We start from the raw sequence: 21,868 nt of genomic DNA on the forward strand, positions 1-21,868 counted from the left end.
AAAGATCAAGAACAACCTGTCCACTTCAGGTACATCTATTCAACATTGGCTAGAGATGCCAGCCAGAGTAATTAGGCAAGAAAGGAAATAAAAGGCATACAGGTCAAAATGGAAAAAGTACAATTATCTCTATTTGCAGATAACATTATCTTGTTTACAGAAAATCCTAAGAAATACACTAAAAAACTGTAAGAACTTCAGCAAGTTTGCAGGATACACGGTCAATATAGACCCCATTCCAGCAGGCATACGAAAAGAAAGATCAATATAGAAAAATCAATTGTTATCTCGATTGATTGCTCAGAGTCAGTTATACATATAACTCCTTTTCTACTCTTTCCCTACTTCTCACTAGTATAGCTAACTAGTCTTAAAAAAAATCAATCATACCTTTATATAGTAGCAATGAACAATCTGAAAAGTGGAAAAATCTAAATTCCACTTAGAGTAATATTAAAAAGAATAAAATACCTAGGAATAAGTTTAACAAATGCAAATTTAGAGTGCAAAACTTACACTCTGAAAAACTATAAAAAAATTGTTAAAAGAGACTGAAGAACACCCAACTAAATACAGGGGCATCTACATGTTCATAAATGAAAAGACAGTATTCTTTGGATGGCAACACTTGCCACATTGATCAGCAGACACATCCAATCAATCCTTATCAAAATGTTAACTGGCTTCAATGCAGAAAATTACAAGCTAATCCTAAAATTCATTTAGAATTGCAAGGGACTCAGACAAAACAATCTTGAGAAAAAAGAACAAAGATGACTTTACATTTCCTGATTTTACAACTTATTACAAAGCTAAAGTAATCAAGACTGTGGTACTGGCACAAGGGTATACAGAGATTAATTGAATGGAATTAAGAATCTGGAAATAGGCCAGGCACAGTGGCTTATGGCTGTAATCCCAAACTTTGGGAGGCCGAGGTGGGTGGATCACTTGAGGTCAGAAGTTCGAGACTAACCTGGCCAACATGGTGAAATCCTGTCTCTACTAAAAGTACAAAAATTAGCCAGGCATGGTGGCTCATGCCTGTAATCCCAGCTACTTGGGAGGCTAAGGCATGAGAATTGCTTGAACCTGGAAGGCGGAGGTTGCAGTGAGCCAAGATCATGCCACTGCACCCCTCTCTGGGCAGAGTGAGACTCAGTCTCAAAAATCGGCACAAGACAAGGATGCTCTCCCCCTCACCACTCCTATTCAACACAGTATTGGAAGTTCTGGCCAGGGCAATCAGGCAAGAGGAAGAAATAAAGAGTATTCACATAGAAAGAGAGAAAGTCAAATTGTCTCTGTTTGTAGATGACATGATTGTATAGTTAGAAAACCCCATCGTCTCAGCCCAAAATCTGCTTGAACTAATAAGCAACTTCAGCAGTCTCAGGACACAAAATCAATGTGCAAAAATCACAATGCTGCTATACACCAATAACAGACAAACAGCCAAAGCATGAGTGAACTCCCATTCACAACTGCTACAAAGTGAACAGAATACCTAGAATTAATTTTGACAAGGACACCAAGATAGTTAGATGGGGAAAGATGGTGCTGGGATGAAAGAAACCAGAAACCTAGGAATACAACTTACAAGGGATGTGAAGGACCTCTTCAAGAACTACAAACCACTGCTCAAGGAAATGAGAGAGGACACAAAAACAAATGGAGAAACATTCCATGCTCATGGATAAGAAGAATCAGTATCATGAAAATGGCCATGCTACCCAAAGTAATTTATAAATTCATTGCTATCCTCATCAAGCAACCATTGACTTTCTTCACAGAATTAGAAAAAAACTACTTTAAATTTCATATGGAACCAAAAAAGGGTCCTTATAACCAAGACAATCCTAAGCAAATAGAACAAAGCTGGAGGCATCATGCTACCTGACTTCAAACTACTACAAGGCCACAGTAACAAAAACAGCATGGTACTGGTACCAAAACAGATATATAGACCAATGGAACAGAACAGAAGAACAGAGACCTCAGACATATCGCCACACATCTACAACCATCTGATTTTTGACAAACCTACAAAAACAAGAAATGGGTAAAGGATTCCCTATTTAATAAACGGTGTTGGGAAAACTGGCTAGCCATATGTAGAAAACTGAAACTGGACCCCTTCCTTACACCCCATACAAAAATTAACTCAAGATGGATTAGACTTAAACGTAAGACCTAAAACCATAAAAACCCTAGAAGAAAACCTAGGCAATACCATTCAGGACATAGACATTGGCAAATACTTCATGACTAAAACACCAAAAGCAATGGCAACAAAAGCCAAAATTGACAAATGGGTCAAATTAAACTAAAGAGGTTCTGCACAGCAAAATAAACGATCAGAGTGAACAGGCAACCTACAGAATGGGAGACAATTTTTGCAATCTATCCATATGACAAAGGGCTAATATCCAGAATCTACGAGGAACTTAAATTTACAAGAAAAAAACAACCTCATCAAAAAGTGGGCAAAGCATATGAACAGACACTTCTCAAAAAAAGACATTTATGCAGCCAACAAACATACAAAAAAAAGCGCATAATCACTGGTCATTAGAGAAATGCAAATCAAAACCACAATGAGATACCGTCTTACACCAGTCAGAATGGCGATCATTAAAAAGTCAGGAAACAACAGATGCTGGAGAGAATGTGGAGAAACAGGAATGCTTTTACACTGTTGGTAGGAGTGTAAATTAGTTCAACCATTGTGGAAGACAGTGTGGCGATTCCTCAAGGATCTAGACTAGAAATACCATTTGACCCAGCGATCCCATTACTGGATATATACCCAAAGGATTATAAATTAGTCTACTATAAAGACACATGTACACGTATGTTTACTGCGCCACTGTTCACAATAACGAAGACTTGGAACCAACCCAAATGCCCTTCAATGATAGGCTGGATAAAGAAAATGTGGCACATATACACCATGGAATACTATGCAGCCATTAACAAAGGATGAGTTCATGTCCTTTACAGGGACATGGATGAAGCTGGAAACCATCATTCTCAGCAAACTAACACTGGAACAGAAAACCAAACACTGCATGTTCTCATTGATAACTGTGAGTTGAATAATGAGAACACATGGACACAGGGAGGGAAACATCACACACCAGGACCTACAGGAGGACAAGGGGCTAGGGGAGGGATAGCATTAGCAGAAATACCTGATGTAGATGACAGGCTGATGGGTACAGCAAACCACCATGGCATGTGTATACCTATGGAACAAATCTGCACGTTCTGCACATGTATCCCAGAATTTAAAGTATAATAAAACAAAACAAAACAAAAAATAACAAGATCAAAAAAAAAAATCTGGAAATAAAATTCTCACATATATGATTAATTTTGACAAGGATACCAAGATAATTCGATGGGGAAAGACGGTGCTGGGATGAAAGAATAAATGTCCACATGCAAACACACTACCTACAAAAAATTAACTCAAAATACAGGGAAGACCTATATAAGAACTAAAACTATAAAACCGTTACAAGGAAACCTAAGTATAAATCTAAGACCTTAGACTAGGTAATAGTTTCTTAGATATAATATCAAAAGCACAGAAGAAAAAAATAGATATAGTGGACATAACCAATATTTAAAACCTTGTGCTTCAAAAGACAAGATCAAGAAAGTAAACACCAGCTGGCATTCTGTAACAAAATATATGGACAAAAATATAAATGTTTGGTGGGGAAAGGCAAAATTTTTGTAACATAGAAAGTTGGAATATTCAGACCTTTTACCTTATTAAGTTCTTTCCGTACCAACAAAACTTCTCCCATATTTACATCTATAGAAAGGTAATAATGAGGTATGGTTTGCTTTGATTGCATTAATCGCTGTGCAATAACCTGAAACGAAAGAGATTTAAAAAAAATAAATTATCTTGAGTTAAGACCTTAACTAATTCAGGGCTCTGTTTGTCTCTTCACCTTACTCTCTGGTAATACTTACCTCAAGCATTATTATAAATGAAAGACAGAGGACTCCGCCATAATATAAGATCTCCTAGGTTTTTTTTTTTTTTGAGATGGAGTCTCCCTCTGTTGCCTAGGCTGGAGTGCAGTGGTGTGATCTCGGCTCACCACAACCTCCACTTCCTGGGTTCAAGCAATTCTCCTGCCTCAGCCTTCCGAGTAGCTGGGACTACAGGCGTGCACCACCATGCCCAGCTAATTTTTTGTATTTTTAGTAGAGACGGGGTTTCACTATGTTGGCCAGGTTGGTCTCGAAGTCCAGACCTTGTGTTCTGCCTGCCTCAGCCTTCCAAAATGCTAGGATTACAGGCGTGAGCCACTGCGCCTGGCCTTTCTAATAGAACAAATGGATTCAAGTATTCAGTTGGCCAAAACTTCCCTTAAAGTAATCACCTAATATTCCCAACTTAAAAAGCCTCTGCTAATGTGTTAAAACTATGGAAGCAACTAAACAACTTGAGTAAAGATGCCCCTAATAGCTGATTTCAGATGATGGTTATTCTCTTACCCGACGAATGTTGCTAATTGGGATATCTGTGAAGACACCTGTAGGAACTGGTGCCATTCCAGGACCTGTGGGAGGCACAACAGCTGCTGGAGCCTATGGGAGGAAAGAAAAAGTTCTCAGTAACTGTGGCTCAGTCTTAGCATAAGTACCTGGGAAAGACTGCCAGTGACTATGCAGTTTTTTTTTTTTTTTTTTTGAGACAGGGTCTTGCTCTGTCACTGAGGCTGGAATGCAGTGGCTCAATCATGGTTCACTGCAGCCTCAACCTCCTGGGCTCAAGCAGTCCTCCCATCTCAGTGCCTAGAGTAAACGGGAATACAGGTGCATGCCACCATGCCCGGCTAATTTTTTTGTATTTTTAGTAGAGATGGAAATTAGCCATGTTGCCCTGACTGGTCCCAAACGCCTGGGCTCAAGTGATCCACTCACCTTGGCTTCCCAGAGTGCTGGGTTTACAAGCATGAGCCACCATGGCCATTCTAAAAACTAAGCTTTATAGAATAGCTATTTCTGTCCCCAGCAAGCAAAAGAGACTTCTGCTTGTTTTAAGAGTTTTAATATTTTTACTTAGAATTCTGAAATCATGTTTTAAATGTCATTTTCCTTTGTGTCAGAGTATGTTCAATGACCAGTTTATGTCAAAATAATTTTGTTTTTGCAAAATTATGTTCAAGAAAAGCAATCAAAGCATTCTTAAATCGCAAGGAATAATAAATAAATATAAACAAGCCAATCCATTATCCTAAATGATGTTAAAAAATGGGGATGGGGGGGCTGGACACAATGGCTCACTTGAGGCCAGGAGTTCGTGACCAGCCTGGCCAATATGGCAAAACCCTGTCTGTACTAAATACACCAAAATTAGCCAGGTGTGGTGGCATGCACTTGTAGTCCCAGCTACTTGGGAGGCTGAGGCACAGGAATCGCCTGAATCCAGGAGGCGGAGGTTGCAATGAGCTAAGATCGCGCCACTGCACTCCAGCCTGGGCGACAGAGTGAGACTGTCTCAAAAACAAACAAACAAAAAAACCAAACACCAAAAACAACTCATTCAACTGTACTTTAAAATATTTTGAAACAGAAAAATAGAACAAATCTTTAATTTCAAAGCAAAAACTGATTAACTAGCTCAAAACATAATGTGGAATACGTGTCAAGGTAGTATATCATCTTTGATCTTGTATATAAATGATAGCACACAAATATCTAAATACACTTGGCCCTCCATAGCCGTAAGTTCTGCATCACTGGATTCAACCAAAGGCAAATCAAAAATATTCCAGAAAAAAAAAGATAGTTACATCTGTACAGCACACGTACAGACTTTTTGTCCTTCTTATTATTTCCTAAGCAATAAAATATAACAGCTATTTACACATTTACCTTGTATGTAATATTATAAGTAATCTAGAGATGATTTAAAGTATTTGAGAGGATGTGGGTAAGTTATATACAAATACTACACTATTCTATATAAGAGACTTAGGCATTTGTGAATTTTGGTATACAAGCGGGCTCCTGGAACCAACTTCTCATGGGTACTGAGGCATGACTGTATTATTAAACCACTGAAGTTAGAAGAAAACAGTCTTGGTTGAGCTATTTCATTCATAAATAATGTATGAAATGGTCTAACAGGCTACAGAGACTAACTGCAAAAAAAGTAAGAGCTACACATAACTCACAGGAGCAGCTTTACTAGGCACAAAAGAGTCAATATCCTTCTTGGTGATTCTACCATCTGGTCCTGTCCCTGTAAGAGACATAAATATCACATACATGACGGCGTACCATTGGTTCCCCAAGGAGATCAACACTGTGATCCTAAACTGCAAGCGCCTAAGGGTTTACTACCAAAAACATTCTGAAAGGATCACAGCCTTAACCCTACCCCTTAAGGTTCTCCCTACGAATACCAGCTTTTGTCAACTATTAATTTTAATCTACACAGAGTACCAGTGTGTGATCTGGAGTGGGTCTTTTCTTTTTAACTATTGCAAATATTCCTTTATGTATTTCTCTTTTAGAGCTTTATCCAAGTTGTACTTAATTTTTTTCATCTTCCTTACTTTTAAATTGGGAAATGCTGGCATGAGGATAATGCCGAGCACCGTTTGTATCTCCAAAAGGGAAACTCACTGCTGCCTCCTCGTTAGCTCCAAAAAACCATTCCTGAGCCATGAAATAGATCTCATTTGGGTTCTGGATTTATGTGACCATAAAGAATTCCTTTTGTACAGAATTTACAGCTATAACAATAATTGTTTTGGCAAATCAAGTCAATTTTTTCAACCCAAAATAGCATGAATAACTCTTATCTGCGATTATCTCATCTTTAGAATCATTCATTCCTTATGTGGTCTCTATAATTCATAACTTTTTCACAGTAGCCAAGGCTCTAAACTGGCCCAGGTTAAAGAAAATGAAGGGAAAAGGTGCAATGTCACACATGAGGAAGGATCTTCAAAGTTCTCTCAGTAGGTTTAATTTTACTTATATTCAATTTCCTCCTTCCTCCCACCTACATACAGCCTCTTAGGTTTAATTTTGGACCCAAGTAGATAATCTTGACCTTTAATTCTAAGGAGATTCAGAATTTAGTTATTATTATATAATACCTTTTACACTGGCCCACTTCTAGGAAAAAATTTGGTCAAATTGATTCATCTTCCCCCAAGACAGACTTTAAAAAGGACTCTCCTGTGTAGTTCTTCCCAAGTCCTTTCCTTCATTACAAAAACTGAGTTGGCTAGGATTGTATTTATTCTCACCAGGAGCTCTAGAACAGAGGTAGTAGTATCCCTGTTAGATTTCTCTCCTTTATAAAAGACAGAAACTATAACCTCCCGTTACAACCAAGGCTGATCTAGACACCACAGCCCCTCAAGAGGAGGAAATCCATAGTACCGCCTGCCTTATGCTAAGCTTCTGCCACCCACAAGAATTTCTTGACTTAGGCGTTAGTTGAAACCTTTTAAACCCTTTTCCCTCTCTCTCTTGGGCAGCACAACAGGCCATCATAAAGTAATATGGTATAAAGGGAAGAACACTGGGCTATGGGTAAAAAAAGTAGGGATTTTGTCAAACATAAACTAGATAAATGTTTCATCCATTGCCATAGAGCAACCAAAATGATCTTTTTAAAACACAATCATTTTATTTCACTTCCTTGCTTAAATTTCTCAATGGCTTCCTCAAGTACTTTAAATAAAATTCAAACTCTTTACCATAATCTATAAGATCATGTATGTTCGCATCCCTGTTTTTTTCCAATCTCGTCTCCTACTAGACCCTTTGCTCATTATGTTTCATTAACACTGGCCTCTGGTTTCTTTTTTTTCTTTGAGATGGAGTCTCACTCTATCGCACAGGCTGGAGTGCAGTGGCACGATCTCAGCTCACTGCAAGCTCGGCCTCCAGGGTTCACGCCATTCTCCTGCCTCAGCTTCCCGAGTAGCTGGGACCACAGGTGCCAGCCACTGTGCCCGGCTAATTTTTTTTGTATTTTTAGTAGAGACGGGGTTTCACCGTGTTAGCCAGGATGGTCTCCATCTCCCGACCTTATGATCCGCCCGCCTTGGCCTCCCAAAGTGCTGGGATTATAGGCGTGAGCCACCACACCCGGCCAACACTGGCCTCTTTTATGTTCCTCAGACATGCTAAACTCTTTCCCATTTCGGACTGTGTACAGCTAGTCTCTCTATCTAAAATGATCTTTCCCCAGTTCTTCACATGGTTGACTCAAACCGCCTCCTTCTTATCTTTCAGATCAAATCAAATGTCACCTCATCAAAAAGATCTCCCAACCACCCTGTCTAAAAGTAGTCATGCCTGCACATATATCCATCCACCCTTTCACTCAGTAGTATATCACTGAGTTTCTTTCTTAGCACTTAAATCATCTTACTAACAAAAATATTATCATTATAGCTAATACCTAGACATGCTTTCTCTGTACAGGCACTGGTTAACTTATTTAAACCTCACAACCATTAAACCTATTGTTTTTATATAGAAACCGACACAAAAGGTCACACAGTTAGTATAAGGAGCTGAGGTTCACACCCAAACATTCCAGCTACAGAGCTCACACTCTTAACTACTATGCTATACTCCCTTTCTGTTCATTTAATTCTTTATTGTTAGTCATATAAGCAACTGAAACTGAAATCTTATCCATCTGATGAACAAGTGTCTGATGCGTAGATAGTATTCGATGATATTTACCACCTAACTCTGCCTGCATAGTAAGAATAGTGCGATTTTCTTTCCTTCTTTTTTTTCTTAACACTCCTCCTCAGCTCATACCTAAGAGATTTTCCACTTATATCTTTAGTAAGGTAACCAGTATTGCTTAATATCTAATAAATGGTCCTTCTTTGCTTGTCTAAATTCTTTAGATATAATTATTAACCCAGTCCTTTCTCCCTTTAAAAGTTATTCCAACTTACACTGCTGTCCCTGATTCTAATCATATATACATAAAGAATAGGAATATACTACTGAAATGGCATTAAGATGGGAAAAAAAAAGAGTCTTCCAATATTATAAGAATCTCTAAAGTCCAAAAACTTTACAACATTCTATTCTTGTGTCTTGGGATTGGCTTGCCTTCTAACTACAAGACAGCAAATTGCAGATAGGGGATAACCACCTCTGAGCACCCATAACTAGACAACTGGGGAAATAAGCATACTTTTCTTTAGTAATTACGGATGGCAGAGCATCAGAATGGAAGGCAGGATAGGGTAGTGTGAAGAAACAGGCTTTAGAGTTAAACAAATCTAGAGTCACACTGCAACTTTACTATTTAACAAGCAAGAAGAACCCTGAAGAGTCTGAGAGTCTGTTTTCTTATCCAGAAAATAGGGAATGATAATTCTTACTTCAAGAAGTGTTGTGTACATTAAGTATGGTAAGTTAAATGACTGGCACATAGTACTAGCCATCAAACCAAGTTCCAAGAATAATAACTTCCCTCCTTTTCCAAATTAAGTACCTTAGTTATCCTACACTAAATTTTAGCTTAGGTTTAATTCAAAAAAACTTACTTAAGCGCCAGGCAATAATATCAATATGAATGACAACAAACATGTATTGAGTACTTAAATGCTAGATACAGTTCTAAGCACTTCACCTGTTATAGCTCATTTAATTGTCACAATCTATATGATGTACAATACCTCGGTTTTATGGCTAGAAAAGTAATTGACATAAGGACATACAATTTAAGTAATTCACTGGAAAACAGATTACATAGAAAATTATAAAGCCAGGATGAAACGCTAGGTGGTCTGATTTCAGGCCTCATGCTCTTATCACAAAGCTATATTTTTTCTTTGTGGACAGACAGACAAGTAAGGCATTTTCCCTTGCCTTCAGGGAGCTCTAGTTCTGTTTTATATGAAGTTTATCATTTTAAGTCATTCCAAATCACCCCAATTTCAAATTTTATTTTGCTTTGCTTATTACTACAGTCAACCTAGCACTAACAGAGGTTTCTTATTACACAATGAAGTCCCATAACCCGATTTTGCTGAACAAGTACATATACTTTGAAACAAGTAGTTTCCATGAAGAGAAGAGGAAAAAAAAAGGTATCTAAAGTATATGGGTAGATTCTAGGCAGAGTAAATAAAGCTCAGTAAAAGTTTCCCTACTCTGTGGTGGCAACAAAAGAACTATTTCTCCCTTCTGATGTAATTACTAACAGTTGTCCCTACTATTCCAGTTACAAGTATGGCTATCTATAGTTGTACTTGCAAGTCTTAAGGAGGAAATTCAACTAAATTTTAACTTTATAACTCCATTCCATAGAAACAGATTTACCTTTTACTTGTGTAAGATCAATCCCTTTCTCTACTGCCAATTTCTTTGCAAGAGGGCTAACAAACACCCTTCCCTTTGGTCCAGCAGGAGTAGCTAGGCAGGGTGCTGAAGGTGTAGGAGCTAAAGGCTGAGGAGTTGGAGGAACAGTGGCCACCTTTTGAAAAAAAATTACAAATTTGTTTTAATTCACCACTTCAAAGACTGGTCTGAAAGATTAAAAGTTTACATCTTATTAATAAATTAAAACTATTTTAATTAAATATTAATAACGTTCATCTTTTTTCCAAAGATCATAATGTATTTTTCTCCAGTTTAACCAACATAATATAGTAATATGAACAGCAAGAACAATATACTTCTATGTCAAAGACAGAACAAAGTTACTTTATCCCATAACAACATGAAGAAGCACAGAACTGAATGTTGCCAGTGTATAGTATCCTATGGCCTTTCTTCACTTTAATCTCTTACCACTTCTTTATTTGCATTCTTTTACATCACCAACATGATTTTTATTTTTAATTATCCTAACTTCTTTCTTTCTTTTATTTTTTTGAGACAGAGTCTTGCTCTGTCACCCAGGCTGGAGTGCAGTGGCGCAATCTCAGCTCACTGCAACCTCCGCCTCCTGGGTTCAAGCAATTCTCCTGCCTCAGCCTCCCAAGTAGCTGGGATTAGAGACATGCACCACCACACCCAGCTAATTTTTTGTATTTTCAGTAGAGACGGGGTTTCACCATGTTGGCCAGGCTGGTCTCAAACTCCTGACCTCAAGCGATCCATCCGTCTCGGCCTCCCAAAGTTCTGGGATTACCAGCGTGAGCCACCACACCCAGCCAGCTAATTTCAAAATATAAAATTATGCTGTAAGGCCCCGTGTTGAAAAGTATCTTAAAAAATATAGCCAGGTACGGTGGTTCATACCTGTAATCCCAGCACTTTGGGAGGTTGAGGTGGGCAGATCACCTGAGGTCAGGAGTTCATGATCAGCCTGGCCAACATGGTGAAACCCCTTCTCTACTAAAAATAAAAACATTAGCCAGGCATGGTGGCTGGAGCCTGTAATCCCAGCTACTCAGGAGGCTGATGCAGGAGAATTGCTTGAACCCGGGAGGTATAGGCTGCAGTGAGCCAAGATTGCGCCACTACAAGCCAGCCTGGGCGACAGAGTGAGAATCCATCTCAACAACAACAACAATTAAAAAACAAAACAAGGCCGGGCGCGGTGCTCAACCTGTAATCCCAGCACTTTGGGAGCGAGACGGGCGGATCACGAGGTCAGGAGATCGAGACCATCCTGGCTAACACGGTGAAACCCCGTTTCTACTAAAAATACAAAAAAAAAACTAGCCGGGCCGAGGTGGCGGGCGCCTGTAAGTCCACCAGCTACTCCCGGAGGCTGAGGCCAAGGAAATGGCCCGTAAACCCGGGAAGGCGGAGCCTTGCAGTGGAGCTGAGATCCGGCCACTGCACCCCAGCCCTGGCCACAGAGCGAGACTCCGTCTTCAAAAAAAAAAAAAAAAAGAAATGTTTACCTAGCTTAAACTCACATGATTCTAGCATCTGCGGAAGCTTCACTGTCAGTGTTATCTCTGGTTGGAGTTAATGCAAGTTCATGTTATAGTTTATAAAGTATTTTGTGATATAATAAATTCTATGCAAAAGAAGTCATGTTAAGGTTCCATTGTATCAGAAATATATGCTTGACGTACTATGTGAATAACAAGAGGATTTCAAGTGACAGAGATTATTCAGTATATTTAATAAAAAACCGGCAATGAAGTGAGCTATGACTGCACTGCTGCACTCCAGCCTTGGCGACAGGGTGAGACCTTGTCTCTTTAAAAAAAAAAAAAGGACTGGGGCAATGAAGCCTTACTTTCCACAAGCATGATATCTACATCTAAAGCAGAAAGACAGCATGTCACTCAGCTTTGTTTTCAGCAGGACTCTAGATGGCAGGAAAAAAAAAAGCTGCAAGGCCCAAACTATCGACCATTAGGTGAACAATGCAGTACAACAAACACTATAGGTCTCCACAAAGGTTAATCAACTATCTCCCTCCTCAGTCATAGAATCTTGGAGGTGGAAGGAACCTAGGATATCATCTAATCAAAACTCCTTAATTTAGAGATAAACAAGGTAAGTGTTTCCCAAATTCTAGAAGCATACCTACCGGGGGTGGGGTAGGTGGTGGTGCTTGTGGTTTTAAATCTGTTACTTCAGTTGGCCTATAGTCAGCAAATGCTGATATATCTGCCTCTTTTTCTACAATGATACAGAGTGGGGTTCCTAGAGGGACATCTCTTGTGCCTTCAGGGACCAGGATTTTTGCCAGATAACCTTCTTCCTGTACTTCAAAACCTTAAATAGAAAGAAAAAACATTATGGGACTTCAGAGATTCCACTGTCCCTTCAAACTCATAGCACAGTTTTAAGTAAAATGATTTTTCTCATTCAAGCCAGCTATATAACCTTTTTTGCAACCTATTTAACCTTCTGTGTCTTGGTTTCTTTACCTACAATACGGGGATAATAATAGTGCCAATCTCACAGGGATGTTATACATTTAAACGGATTTAATATTTTTTAAGTTCTTAGAAATAATATGACCTGGTACAAAATAGCACCTGGTCCAAAGTAAATGATAAATAAATATCTGTTCAATAAAACTATGAAAGATTACAGACAGTGGTTAGTTCTAAAAGTTATTTAAAAATCTCCAAGGACAGCTCCCATGCAGACTCACAAGACTCTAAGACGGAGCTGGAAGTCAGCTATGCTGCTAAAGATAAGAACCACATACATGCCAAATTAAGGGAGCTACCAACCTAGATATTAATGTTGGATTTCAGCCCTAAAAGCATCTTTGGAACTTTTCAAAGAGGTTATACTTGATATTATACCAAATATTTCAATATGAAGAATTACAGCTTTACTAGGATTTCTGTGGTGTTGACAACTTACATTTTATTCAACTACTGCCTTCCTTGCAAAGAACTCAAACATTTAGGATTGCAAAAGTAAAACTAAAAGAAGCCATTGGCTTTCTGTACTGTTGTGCCTCTCTTTGATGAATCCTTCCATTTCCCAACTGAGAATACCCAATAAAAAATATGTTTAGGCCAGGCGCGGTGGCTCACGCCTGTAATCCCAGCACTTTGGGAGGCCAAGGTGGGTGGGTCACCTGAGGTCGGGAGTTCAAGACTAGCCTGACCAATGTGGAGAAACCCCGTCTCTACTAAAAATATAAAATTAGCCAGGCGTGGTGGCGCATGCCTGTAATTCCAGCTACTCGAGAGGCTGAGGCAAGAAAATCACTTAAACCCGGGAGGTGGAGGTTGCAGTGAGCCGAGATCGTGCCACTGCACTGCAGCCTGGGCAAAAAGAGTGAAACTCCGTCTCAAAAAAAAAAGAAAATATGTACATATATATATTTAAGGCTGGGCACGGTGGCTCGCGCCTGTTATCCCAGCACTTTGGGAGGCCGAGGTAGGTGGATCATCTGAGGTCAGGAGTTCAAGACCAGGCTGGCCAACATGGTGAAACCCCATCTCTACTAAAAATACAAAAAATTAGCCAGGCATGGTGGCAGGTGCCTGTAATCCCAGCTACTTGGGCAGCTGAGGCAGGAGAATTGCTTGAACCCGGGAGGCAGAGAATGCAGTGAGCCAAGATCATGCCATTGCACTCCATCCTGGGCGACAGAGCAAGACTGTGTCTCAAAAAAAAAAAAGGCTAGGAGCAGTGGTGGCTCACGTCTGTAATCCCAGGACTTTGGGAGGCCAAGGCAGGCATATCACGAAGTCAGAAGTTCAAGACCAGCCTGGCCAAAATAGTGAAACCCCATTTCTACTAAAAATACAAAAATTAGCCAGGTGTGGTGGCATGCACCTGTAGTCCCAGCTACTCGGGAGGCTCAGGCAGGAGAATCGCTTGAACCCGGGAGGCAGAGGTTGTGATAGGCTGAGATCGTGCCACTGCACTCCAGCCTGGACAACAGAGTGAGACTCCATCTCAAAAATAAATAAAATGTTTAAAATGAAAAGGCTCCTGGGCCACAACAGACTTCAAAGTTCAACCAAGGTAACACTTCTCTAGTGACCAGTCTCTACAGTGACACTGGTATTCAAGTTAAATGGTGAAGCAGAACTATTGTTTCCAAAGTTTCTGTGTTTTTAAGAAACAGAATCCTTTCTTCAAATAAAATTTATGGGGAAGCACAAAATACAAAAAGATAAAAAAGAACTGCTCTGCTGGAAGTAAGGGAGGGAGGCAGGGCATTATAAGGTCTTGCTCTTTAATTTCCCCTTTGGCCCAAGGTGCCTTCAAGGGATGATGGGATTTGAAGAACACAATCTGAAAACAACCACAGCAGAGGATGCCCAGTACCTCCCATTACATCTTTGGGAAAGGCTTTCCTTTAGTGGTGATTATGAAGCAGAGAGTCCGGGTGCGGTGGCTTATGCCTGTCATTTCAGCACTTTGGGAGGCCAAGGCAGGCAGATCACCTGAGGTCAAAGAGCTCGAGACCAGCCTGGCCAACATGGTGAAACCCTGTCTCTACTAAAAATGCAAAAAATTATCCGGGTGTTGTGGTGCATGCCTATAGTCCCAGCTACTTGGGAGGCTGAGGCAGGAGAATTGCTTGAACCCAGGAGGCAGAGCTTGCAGTGAGCCGAGATCGCACCACTGTACCCAAGCCTGGGTGACAGAGCAAAACTCTGTCTCCAAAAAAAAAAAGGTACAGAGAGAAGAAATTCATAATACCTACAAATATCCATTTAAAAATATCATAAATATATGACTGTCTATATGGGTTTTATTTTTTAGCCTAAAAATGAATTAAGAAGGAGATATATGGACATATGACATCTCTGAATATATATATATATATTACACATGTACATTCTATCAGTCATTCTCAAACTATGAAAACAATCTCAACCCTGGTTTCAGTTTTCCCTCAAAGTCATCTTAAATTCTTTCCTATCATCCTGCCATGGAAGTGATTTTCTCCTGTTTCTTCTTGCCTTCCCTTGCCTAGTTTAGACAGCAGCAGTTCTGATATAGCTTCTGAGTAACATAATAAGGCCAGGAAGCAAACTTGGACCTAAAAATAATCTGTGAATTGACAGATTTATTGCCTTTAATTCAATGAGTGCAGGATGGAACTGACAAATCTGACTATACATTATTTTTGTTATAAATTATTCTCAGCCAGGAACATGGGCTCACGCTTGGAGTCCCAGCACTTTGGGAGGCCAAGGCAGGAGGATCGCTTGAGCCAGGAGTTCAAACCCACCCTGGGCAACAAAGTGAGACCCCATCTCTACAAAAAATTTAAAAAACCAGCTGGGTGTGGTGGTTCAGGCCTGTAGTCCTAGCTACTCGGGAAGTTAAAGCAGGAGGATCGTTTGCGTATAAGCCCAGGAGTTCGAGGCTACAATGAGCTATGATCTTGCCACTGCACTCCAGCCTGGGCAACAGATTAAGACCCTGTTTCAAAAATAAGCAAATAAACAAATAAATAAAAACTTAAGAATAAATATAACTAAATAGAAATAAAATATTCTGTCCCAGAAAATGAATCCTAAGAATTAAAAAGTTTTCATATTATCTCACTCACTCATTATAGGAAAGAATGGCAATCCTCTTCCTCATTGGGAAACTCAGTGCCTCAACCATTAAGAGCTGAAGAAATCTCACCTATAGTGGCTTTGTCAGTCTCTATCTCTGCCAATAAGTCTCCTTCACTTAGCTTCTCACCCACTTTTTTTTCCCATCTCTGAACTGTGCCCATGGTCATGGTGGGAGACAGGGCAGGAAGAAGTACCTGTAGAAACATACACATATTATTGCTTAATACCAGGACGACTTCTACATAATAACAGTCTGGCAGGTTTATATAGTTTTCATAGAATGATGGTGACTATGATAATCGAAATACTCATTACGGCAAAAGCTTCGCACCTCAATAGCTTCCCACCAGGTAAATCATCCTTCAAATCTCATATTCTGACCCATACTCTTATACTCTCACCCATACTCTGACACACACTCCAAGTTAAATGCAACAAGCAGATGGGAAAGATTTCTTTCAGACAGTCAAAATTAATTCCTCAATATCTAAGTATGGAGCATCTTTTCATCTATTTTTATTTTTATATTTATTTTTATTTTGAGACAGAGTCTCACTCTGTCGCCCAGGCTGGAGTGCAACGGCGCAATCTCAGCTCACTGCAACCTCCACCTCCTGGATTCAAGTGATTCTCCTGCCTCAGCCTCCCGAGTAGCTGGGATTACAGGCAGGTACCACCATGCCTACTAATTTTTGTATTTTTGTAAAGATGTGGTTTTACCACGTTGGCCAGGCTGGTCTCGGAACACCTGTCCTCAAGTAATCTGCCCGTCCTGGCCTCCCAAAGTGCTGGGATTACAGGCGTGAGGCACCGCACCCAGACTTCATTTTTTTTTTTAACCAAGAAGTTTTTCATTTTCACAAAATGACTTTGGTCCAATCCATTCTGTTAAAATTTTACTGTGCTCTGTACTTAGCATCTACTTATTTTTTACCCACAGGAAACTGCATTTGTCCCAACCTTCCCAGATATCTTTCCAAGATAAAAACGTAATATTAAGAACTGTTCTGTGCTCGCTTCAGCAACACATATACTAAACTTGGAATGATACAAAGAAGATAAGCATGGCTCCTGCGTAAGGACAACAAACAAATTCGTGAAGCATTCCATATTAAAAAAAAAACTATTATTTGGTGACAACAGTTAATAACAATGTATTGTATTCTTGTAAATTCCTACAATCTTATAGATTTTTAAGTGTCCTAAAAGATAAGTCTATAGAGTAATGCATATATAAATTAGCTCAATTTAGCCATTCCACAATATATACATATTTCAGAACTTGTTGTATATAATATATATTCATAGAATTCTTACAAAAAATTTTATTTGATAATTTTTTTTTTTTTGAGATGGAGTCTTACTCTGTTGCCCAGCCTGGAGTGTAGTGGTGCAATGATCATTTTAAAAAATAAAACAGGAGGCCAGGCACAGTTGCTCACATCTATAATCCCAGCACTTTGGGAGGCCAAGAATCACTTGAGGCCAGGAGTTCAACATCAGCCTGGCCAACGTGGCGAAACCCCACCTCTACTAAAAATACCAAAATTAGCTGGGCGTGGTGACACCTGCCTGTAGTCCCAGCTACTGAGGAGGCTGGGGCATCAGAATTGCAGAGGTTGAAATGAGCCAAGATCGTGCCACGACACTCCAGCCATGGTGACAGAGCAAGACTGTGACAAAAAAAAAAGAAAAAAAAAACAGGAAAGACCAAGCATGATGGCTCATGCCTATAATCTCAGCGTTTTGGTAGGCTGATGCAGGAAGATCACTTGAGCCCAGGAGTCCATGACCAGCCTGAGCAACATGGTGTAACCTCGTCTCCAAAAAAAAAAAAAAATTAGCTGGGCATGGTAGCACGCACCTGTAGTCACAGCTTCTTGCCAGGCTGAGGTGGGAGGATGGCTTGAGCCCAGGTCAAGGCTGCAGTGAGCTAAGATTGCACCACTGCGCTCTAGCCTGGGTGAAGAGTGAGATCCTGTCTCAAAAAATAAAACAGCCAGGCGTGGTGGTGTGTGCCTGTATTCCCAGCTACTCGGGAAGCTGAGGCAGGAGAATCGCTTGAACCCAGGAGGCAGAGGTTGCAGTGAGCCAAAATCGCACCACTGCACTCCAGCCTAGGTGATGGACTGAGACCCTGTTTCAAAAAAATAAATAAATAAAATTAAAACCAGGGGAAAAAAAGCCCTGTTTTATAATAGCCATTTCCACCCCAATAAAATCCAAACATCAGAATGCCTATTTAAATTTAAAATTGCTTTACTATTTATATGGCTTGTGTGTCCACTGAATTTGGATTCATTTGCTATCCTCTTTGTCTTCTGTATCTGATTAGCAACAGGATTATGCAGAGGGGAAAATAATTTTAATTGAAGATGTTTCCAGAGAGGGGAAAAAAATTAAGACAAGCCTTAGAAAAAAAATTGTAAGTGCTTTTTTTGTTCAGAATTTGCCATCTTCATCTGCTTCTTAAGAAACAGTGAAGTCAATAATCTCTATACGGTATCTTAAAGAACAATATCAGAGATTCAGAATGCAATTCAGTATCTTAAAGAATAATTAAGGTAAAACTCTAACACATGCACACAAAGCTACAGACACAAAGTAGAGGAAAATTAAGTCAGTCTTGTATCATGAGAGAGAATCTGCCGAACAGCATGTAATACACGTGTGAACTGAACACCAAGCAAAAATCCTAAATGATTGTTACTAACAAACCACGGAGTAGAACATTATTTCCAAAGAAGAAAATGATTCCTATACAAAAATTTCTACAAATAAACTAGATTCAGAAGAAATGCTAGTCAGAATTATTTAGAAAAGGATGGCTGGATTTTTATCCACTTGTAACATCTAAAGCACATAAATATACAGAAGATAACCCTAATACCTAATAAACTGACTTAGTTTCTTAGAAACTGATTTAGTTAGCACAATCAACAGTGATTACATTCACTGCCTTCAACTTTGTTGCAACGCTATTACATATGTGTATCTTACACTTAATTTTTATCAGTTTTCTCATTTACTAATACTACTGGATTACTTCACCTACTCTTGGAAAATAGATCACCACATGTCAAAAGAACACCAACTGGGGACTTTCATTCAACAGACAGCACTTGACACCTATGACACAGCTTGGATGTTTGTCCCTTCCAAATCTCATGACGAAATAGGATCCCCGACTTCTGCTTCCAGGTTGGAGCCATGGTGGTGGCAAATTCAAGGCCTGCTAACCCCCATGGTGTTCTTTGATGTCAGCAATGGCAGTCGGGAAGTTGGCTGCACAAAGATCAAGCTCTTTGCAGAGTTGTGCCTAAGACGGCCGAGAACTTTGCGCAGTTCTACGCTAGAGAATTCAGAAAAGACGGGGTTCCAACAGGATACAAAGGAAGCACTTTCCACAGGGTCATAAAGGAGTTCATAACTCAGGGTGGAGATTTTGTTACTGGAGATGGTATTGGAGTTGCCAGTAATTACCAGGAGCCATTTGCAGACAAAAATTTTAAACTTAAGACACTCAGCTCCAGGCCTGTTTTCCGTGGCAAACAGTGGTTCCAGCACAAATGGCTGTCAGTTCTTTATCACCTGCTCTAAGTGCGACTGGCTGGATGGGAAGCATATAATGTTTGGAAAACTCATCGATGGACTTCTAGTGATGAGAAAGATTGAGAATGTTCCCACAGGCCCTAACAATAAGCCCAAGCTACCTGTGGTGATCTCAAAGTGTGAGGAGATGTAGTCCAGATCAAAACTGAATTAGGCCTTCCCTTCTTCTTGGTGGTGTTCTTGAGTAAGATAATCTGGACTGGCCCCTGTGTTTGCTTCCCTACCTGCTGCTGCCCCATTTGATCAAGAGACCCTGGAAGTATCGGAAATTCAGAATCCAAGATTGTGTAAATAAAGTTTTTTTTCTATGTGGAAAAATAAAAAAGAAATATGATCCGCAGTGTTAGAGATGGGGTCTGGTGGGAGGTGTCTGGGTGTTGGAGGAGGATCCCTCATGAATGGCCTGGTGCATGCCCCATGGCAATGAGTTAAGGGGAAATCTGATTGCTATGAAGAGCCTGGTACCTACTCCCCTCTGTCTCTTGCACCCTCTCTCATTATGTGACACACCACCCTTTCCCTTCCACCTTCCACCATGATTATAAGCTTCCTGAGGCCACAAGAGAAACAGATGCTGGCGCCGTGCTTCTTGTATAGCCTGCAGAACCATGAGCCAAATAAACCTTTTTTTCTTTACAAATTATCTAGCCCTAGGTATTTCTTTATGCCAGAGTAAAACAGACTAACACAGCCTACTATAAACTCTAATTATACAGGGAACAGATGTTAGTAAAAATCATCCTCAAAATCTGTAATGTAATGTTCTTGAATGAAAAGTGCCACGAATTACCCTGTGTACTACACTGAGGCTGAGAAAGGTTACAGGAACTGTTCAAATTCGTATAACTGGAAATAACAACCAGGAAGAAAAGTTGTCAATCTTCATGTTTAAATTTCTATATACTCCTAAATGACAAGACCTAACTAACCACATTTAATGTCAGTTTCCAAGATGTAGTAGCCATCTATGAAAAAAAGTAAGTAATAAATCACCTAGAGCAAACACTCAAAGGCTGAGCCTCACCTGCATGTGAGGGGGATATGAGCTACCAGGAGCCTGAGCAGAAGGTACAGGTGGCGAAGCAGTGGCAGCAGGGGTTGGTGCTGGGGCCGCCTGTGGGGTAGGTGCTGCTGAGGAATCCAATGTATAATTTTTAAAAGCCTCAATATCCTCAGGCCTAAGGAAAAGAAAGAATGTATAAATATAATGGGCAAATTCAACTTTCACAAAAGTAGTCTTAAAAAATAGTCTTTAACTCCTAATTCTCAATTCTGGGTAAAATACTCCACCAAGCAATGAAGTTCCATAAATTATGAGTGCATTACTCACTTGCCAACTGTGATACAGATGATCGCTCCAATGGGAACATCCCTGGTACCTTCAGCAACAAGTATCTTTGCCATATAACACTCCTCCAGGCTCTCAAATCCAACAGTGGCTTTATCAGTTTCAACCTTTTAACACAAAAAGCAGCAGCTAAGGTTTATACTGTCGATATATAGTTTATTAGCTTGTGTCTAGCATTTTTTTTTTCTTGAGACAGACAGTCTCACTCTGTCACCAAGGCTGCAGTGCAGTGGTGCAATCTCGGCTCACTGCAACCTCCCCGTCCCAGGTTCAAGCGATTCTCCTGCCTCAGTCTACTGAGTAGCTAGGATTACAGGTACAGGCTGCCATGCCCAGCAGATTTTTGTATTTTTAGCAGAGACGGGGTTTCACCATGTTGGCCAGCTTGGCCTTTGTGTCTAGAATGATACAGTTCATGTGACAATAAGGCCACTACAACAGATTTGAAAGAAGAAATTACTTTAGAAACGCCTTGGCTAAATATCAGTTTGGCCAGCTGCTGACAACTTATCCAACCAATCTTGTCTAACATCCAGTTGTGAAAAACACTTCAGTTTCTTAAACAAAGGGGTAACTACACATCCAGAAAGTCAATGTTCAGTCAGTTCGGCAAAGCCCGTCTCCTCAAACTCATCTCCGTTATTTTAAAACAACTTACTTCTGCAATTAGGTCACCTTCGTTGATTTTGTCTCCCTCTTTTTTTTCCCAACGGGCTATGGTGCCTGCCTGCATTGTAGGGGAAAGAGAAGGCAACGGAACCTGGAAGAGAAAAGAAGAAACATTAAATTTTAAAGGGCTACCTAACTCTCAGTCTGGCTTAAAATTTCATTCAATTTAATTTCATGCAAAGTGTATCCAGTTCCATTACACACTGGGAACTAGGGATACCAAGGCAGTTCCTGCCCACGAGAAGTT

The 21,868-nt window shown here is 39.9% G+C and overlaps 1 protein-coding gene across 1 annotated transcript in view; it reads right to left on the reverse strand.

Moving 5' to 3' along the window:
• The window catches only part of DLAT (dihydrolipoamide S-acetyltransferase), a 38,287-nt gene that overhangs the window by 14,832 nt on the left and 1,587 nt on the right, over positions 1–21,868 (reverse strand). Inside the window, exons 2-10 of the mRNA XM_017883195.1 lie at positions 21,611–21,712; positions 20,935–21,059; positions 20,629–20,782; positions 16,060–16,186; positions 12,527–12,714; positions 10,351–10,504; positions 6,207–6,274; positions 4,522–4,614; positions 3,780–3,887 (exon numbers count right to left, since the gene is read on the reverse strand). Of these exons, the coding sequence (XP_017738684.1) occupies positions 3,780–3,887; positions 4,522–4,614; positions 6,207–6,274; positions 10,351–10,504; positions 12,527–12,714; positions 16,060–16,186; positions 20,629–20,782; positions 20,935–21,059; positions 21,611–21,712 (1,119 nt within the window). The remainder of the gene's footprint in view (positions 1–3,779; positions 3,888–4,521; positions 4,615–6,206; positions 6,275–10,350; positions 10,505–12,526; positions 12,715–16,059; positions 16,187–20,628; positions 20,783–20,934; positions 21,060–21,610; positions 21,713–21,868) is intronic.

This window comes from Rhinopithecus bieti, unplaced genomic scaffold (genome assembly GCF_001698545.2).
Source record: "Rhinopithecus bieti isolate Rb0 unplaced genomic scaffold, ASM169854v2 scaffold_11964, whole genome shotgun sequence".
Taxonomy (NCBI): Eukaryota; Metazoa; Chordata; class Mammalia; order Primates; family Cercopithecidae; genus Rhinopithecus; species Rhinopithecus bieti.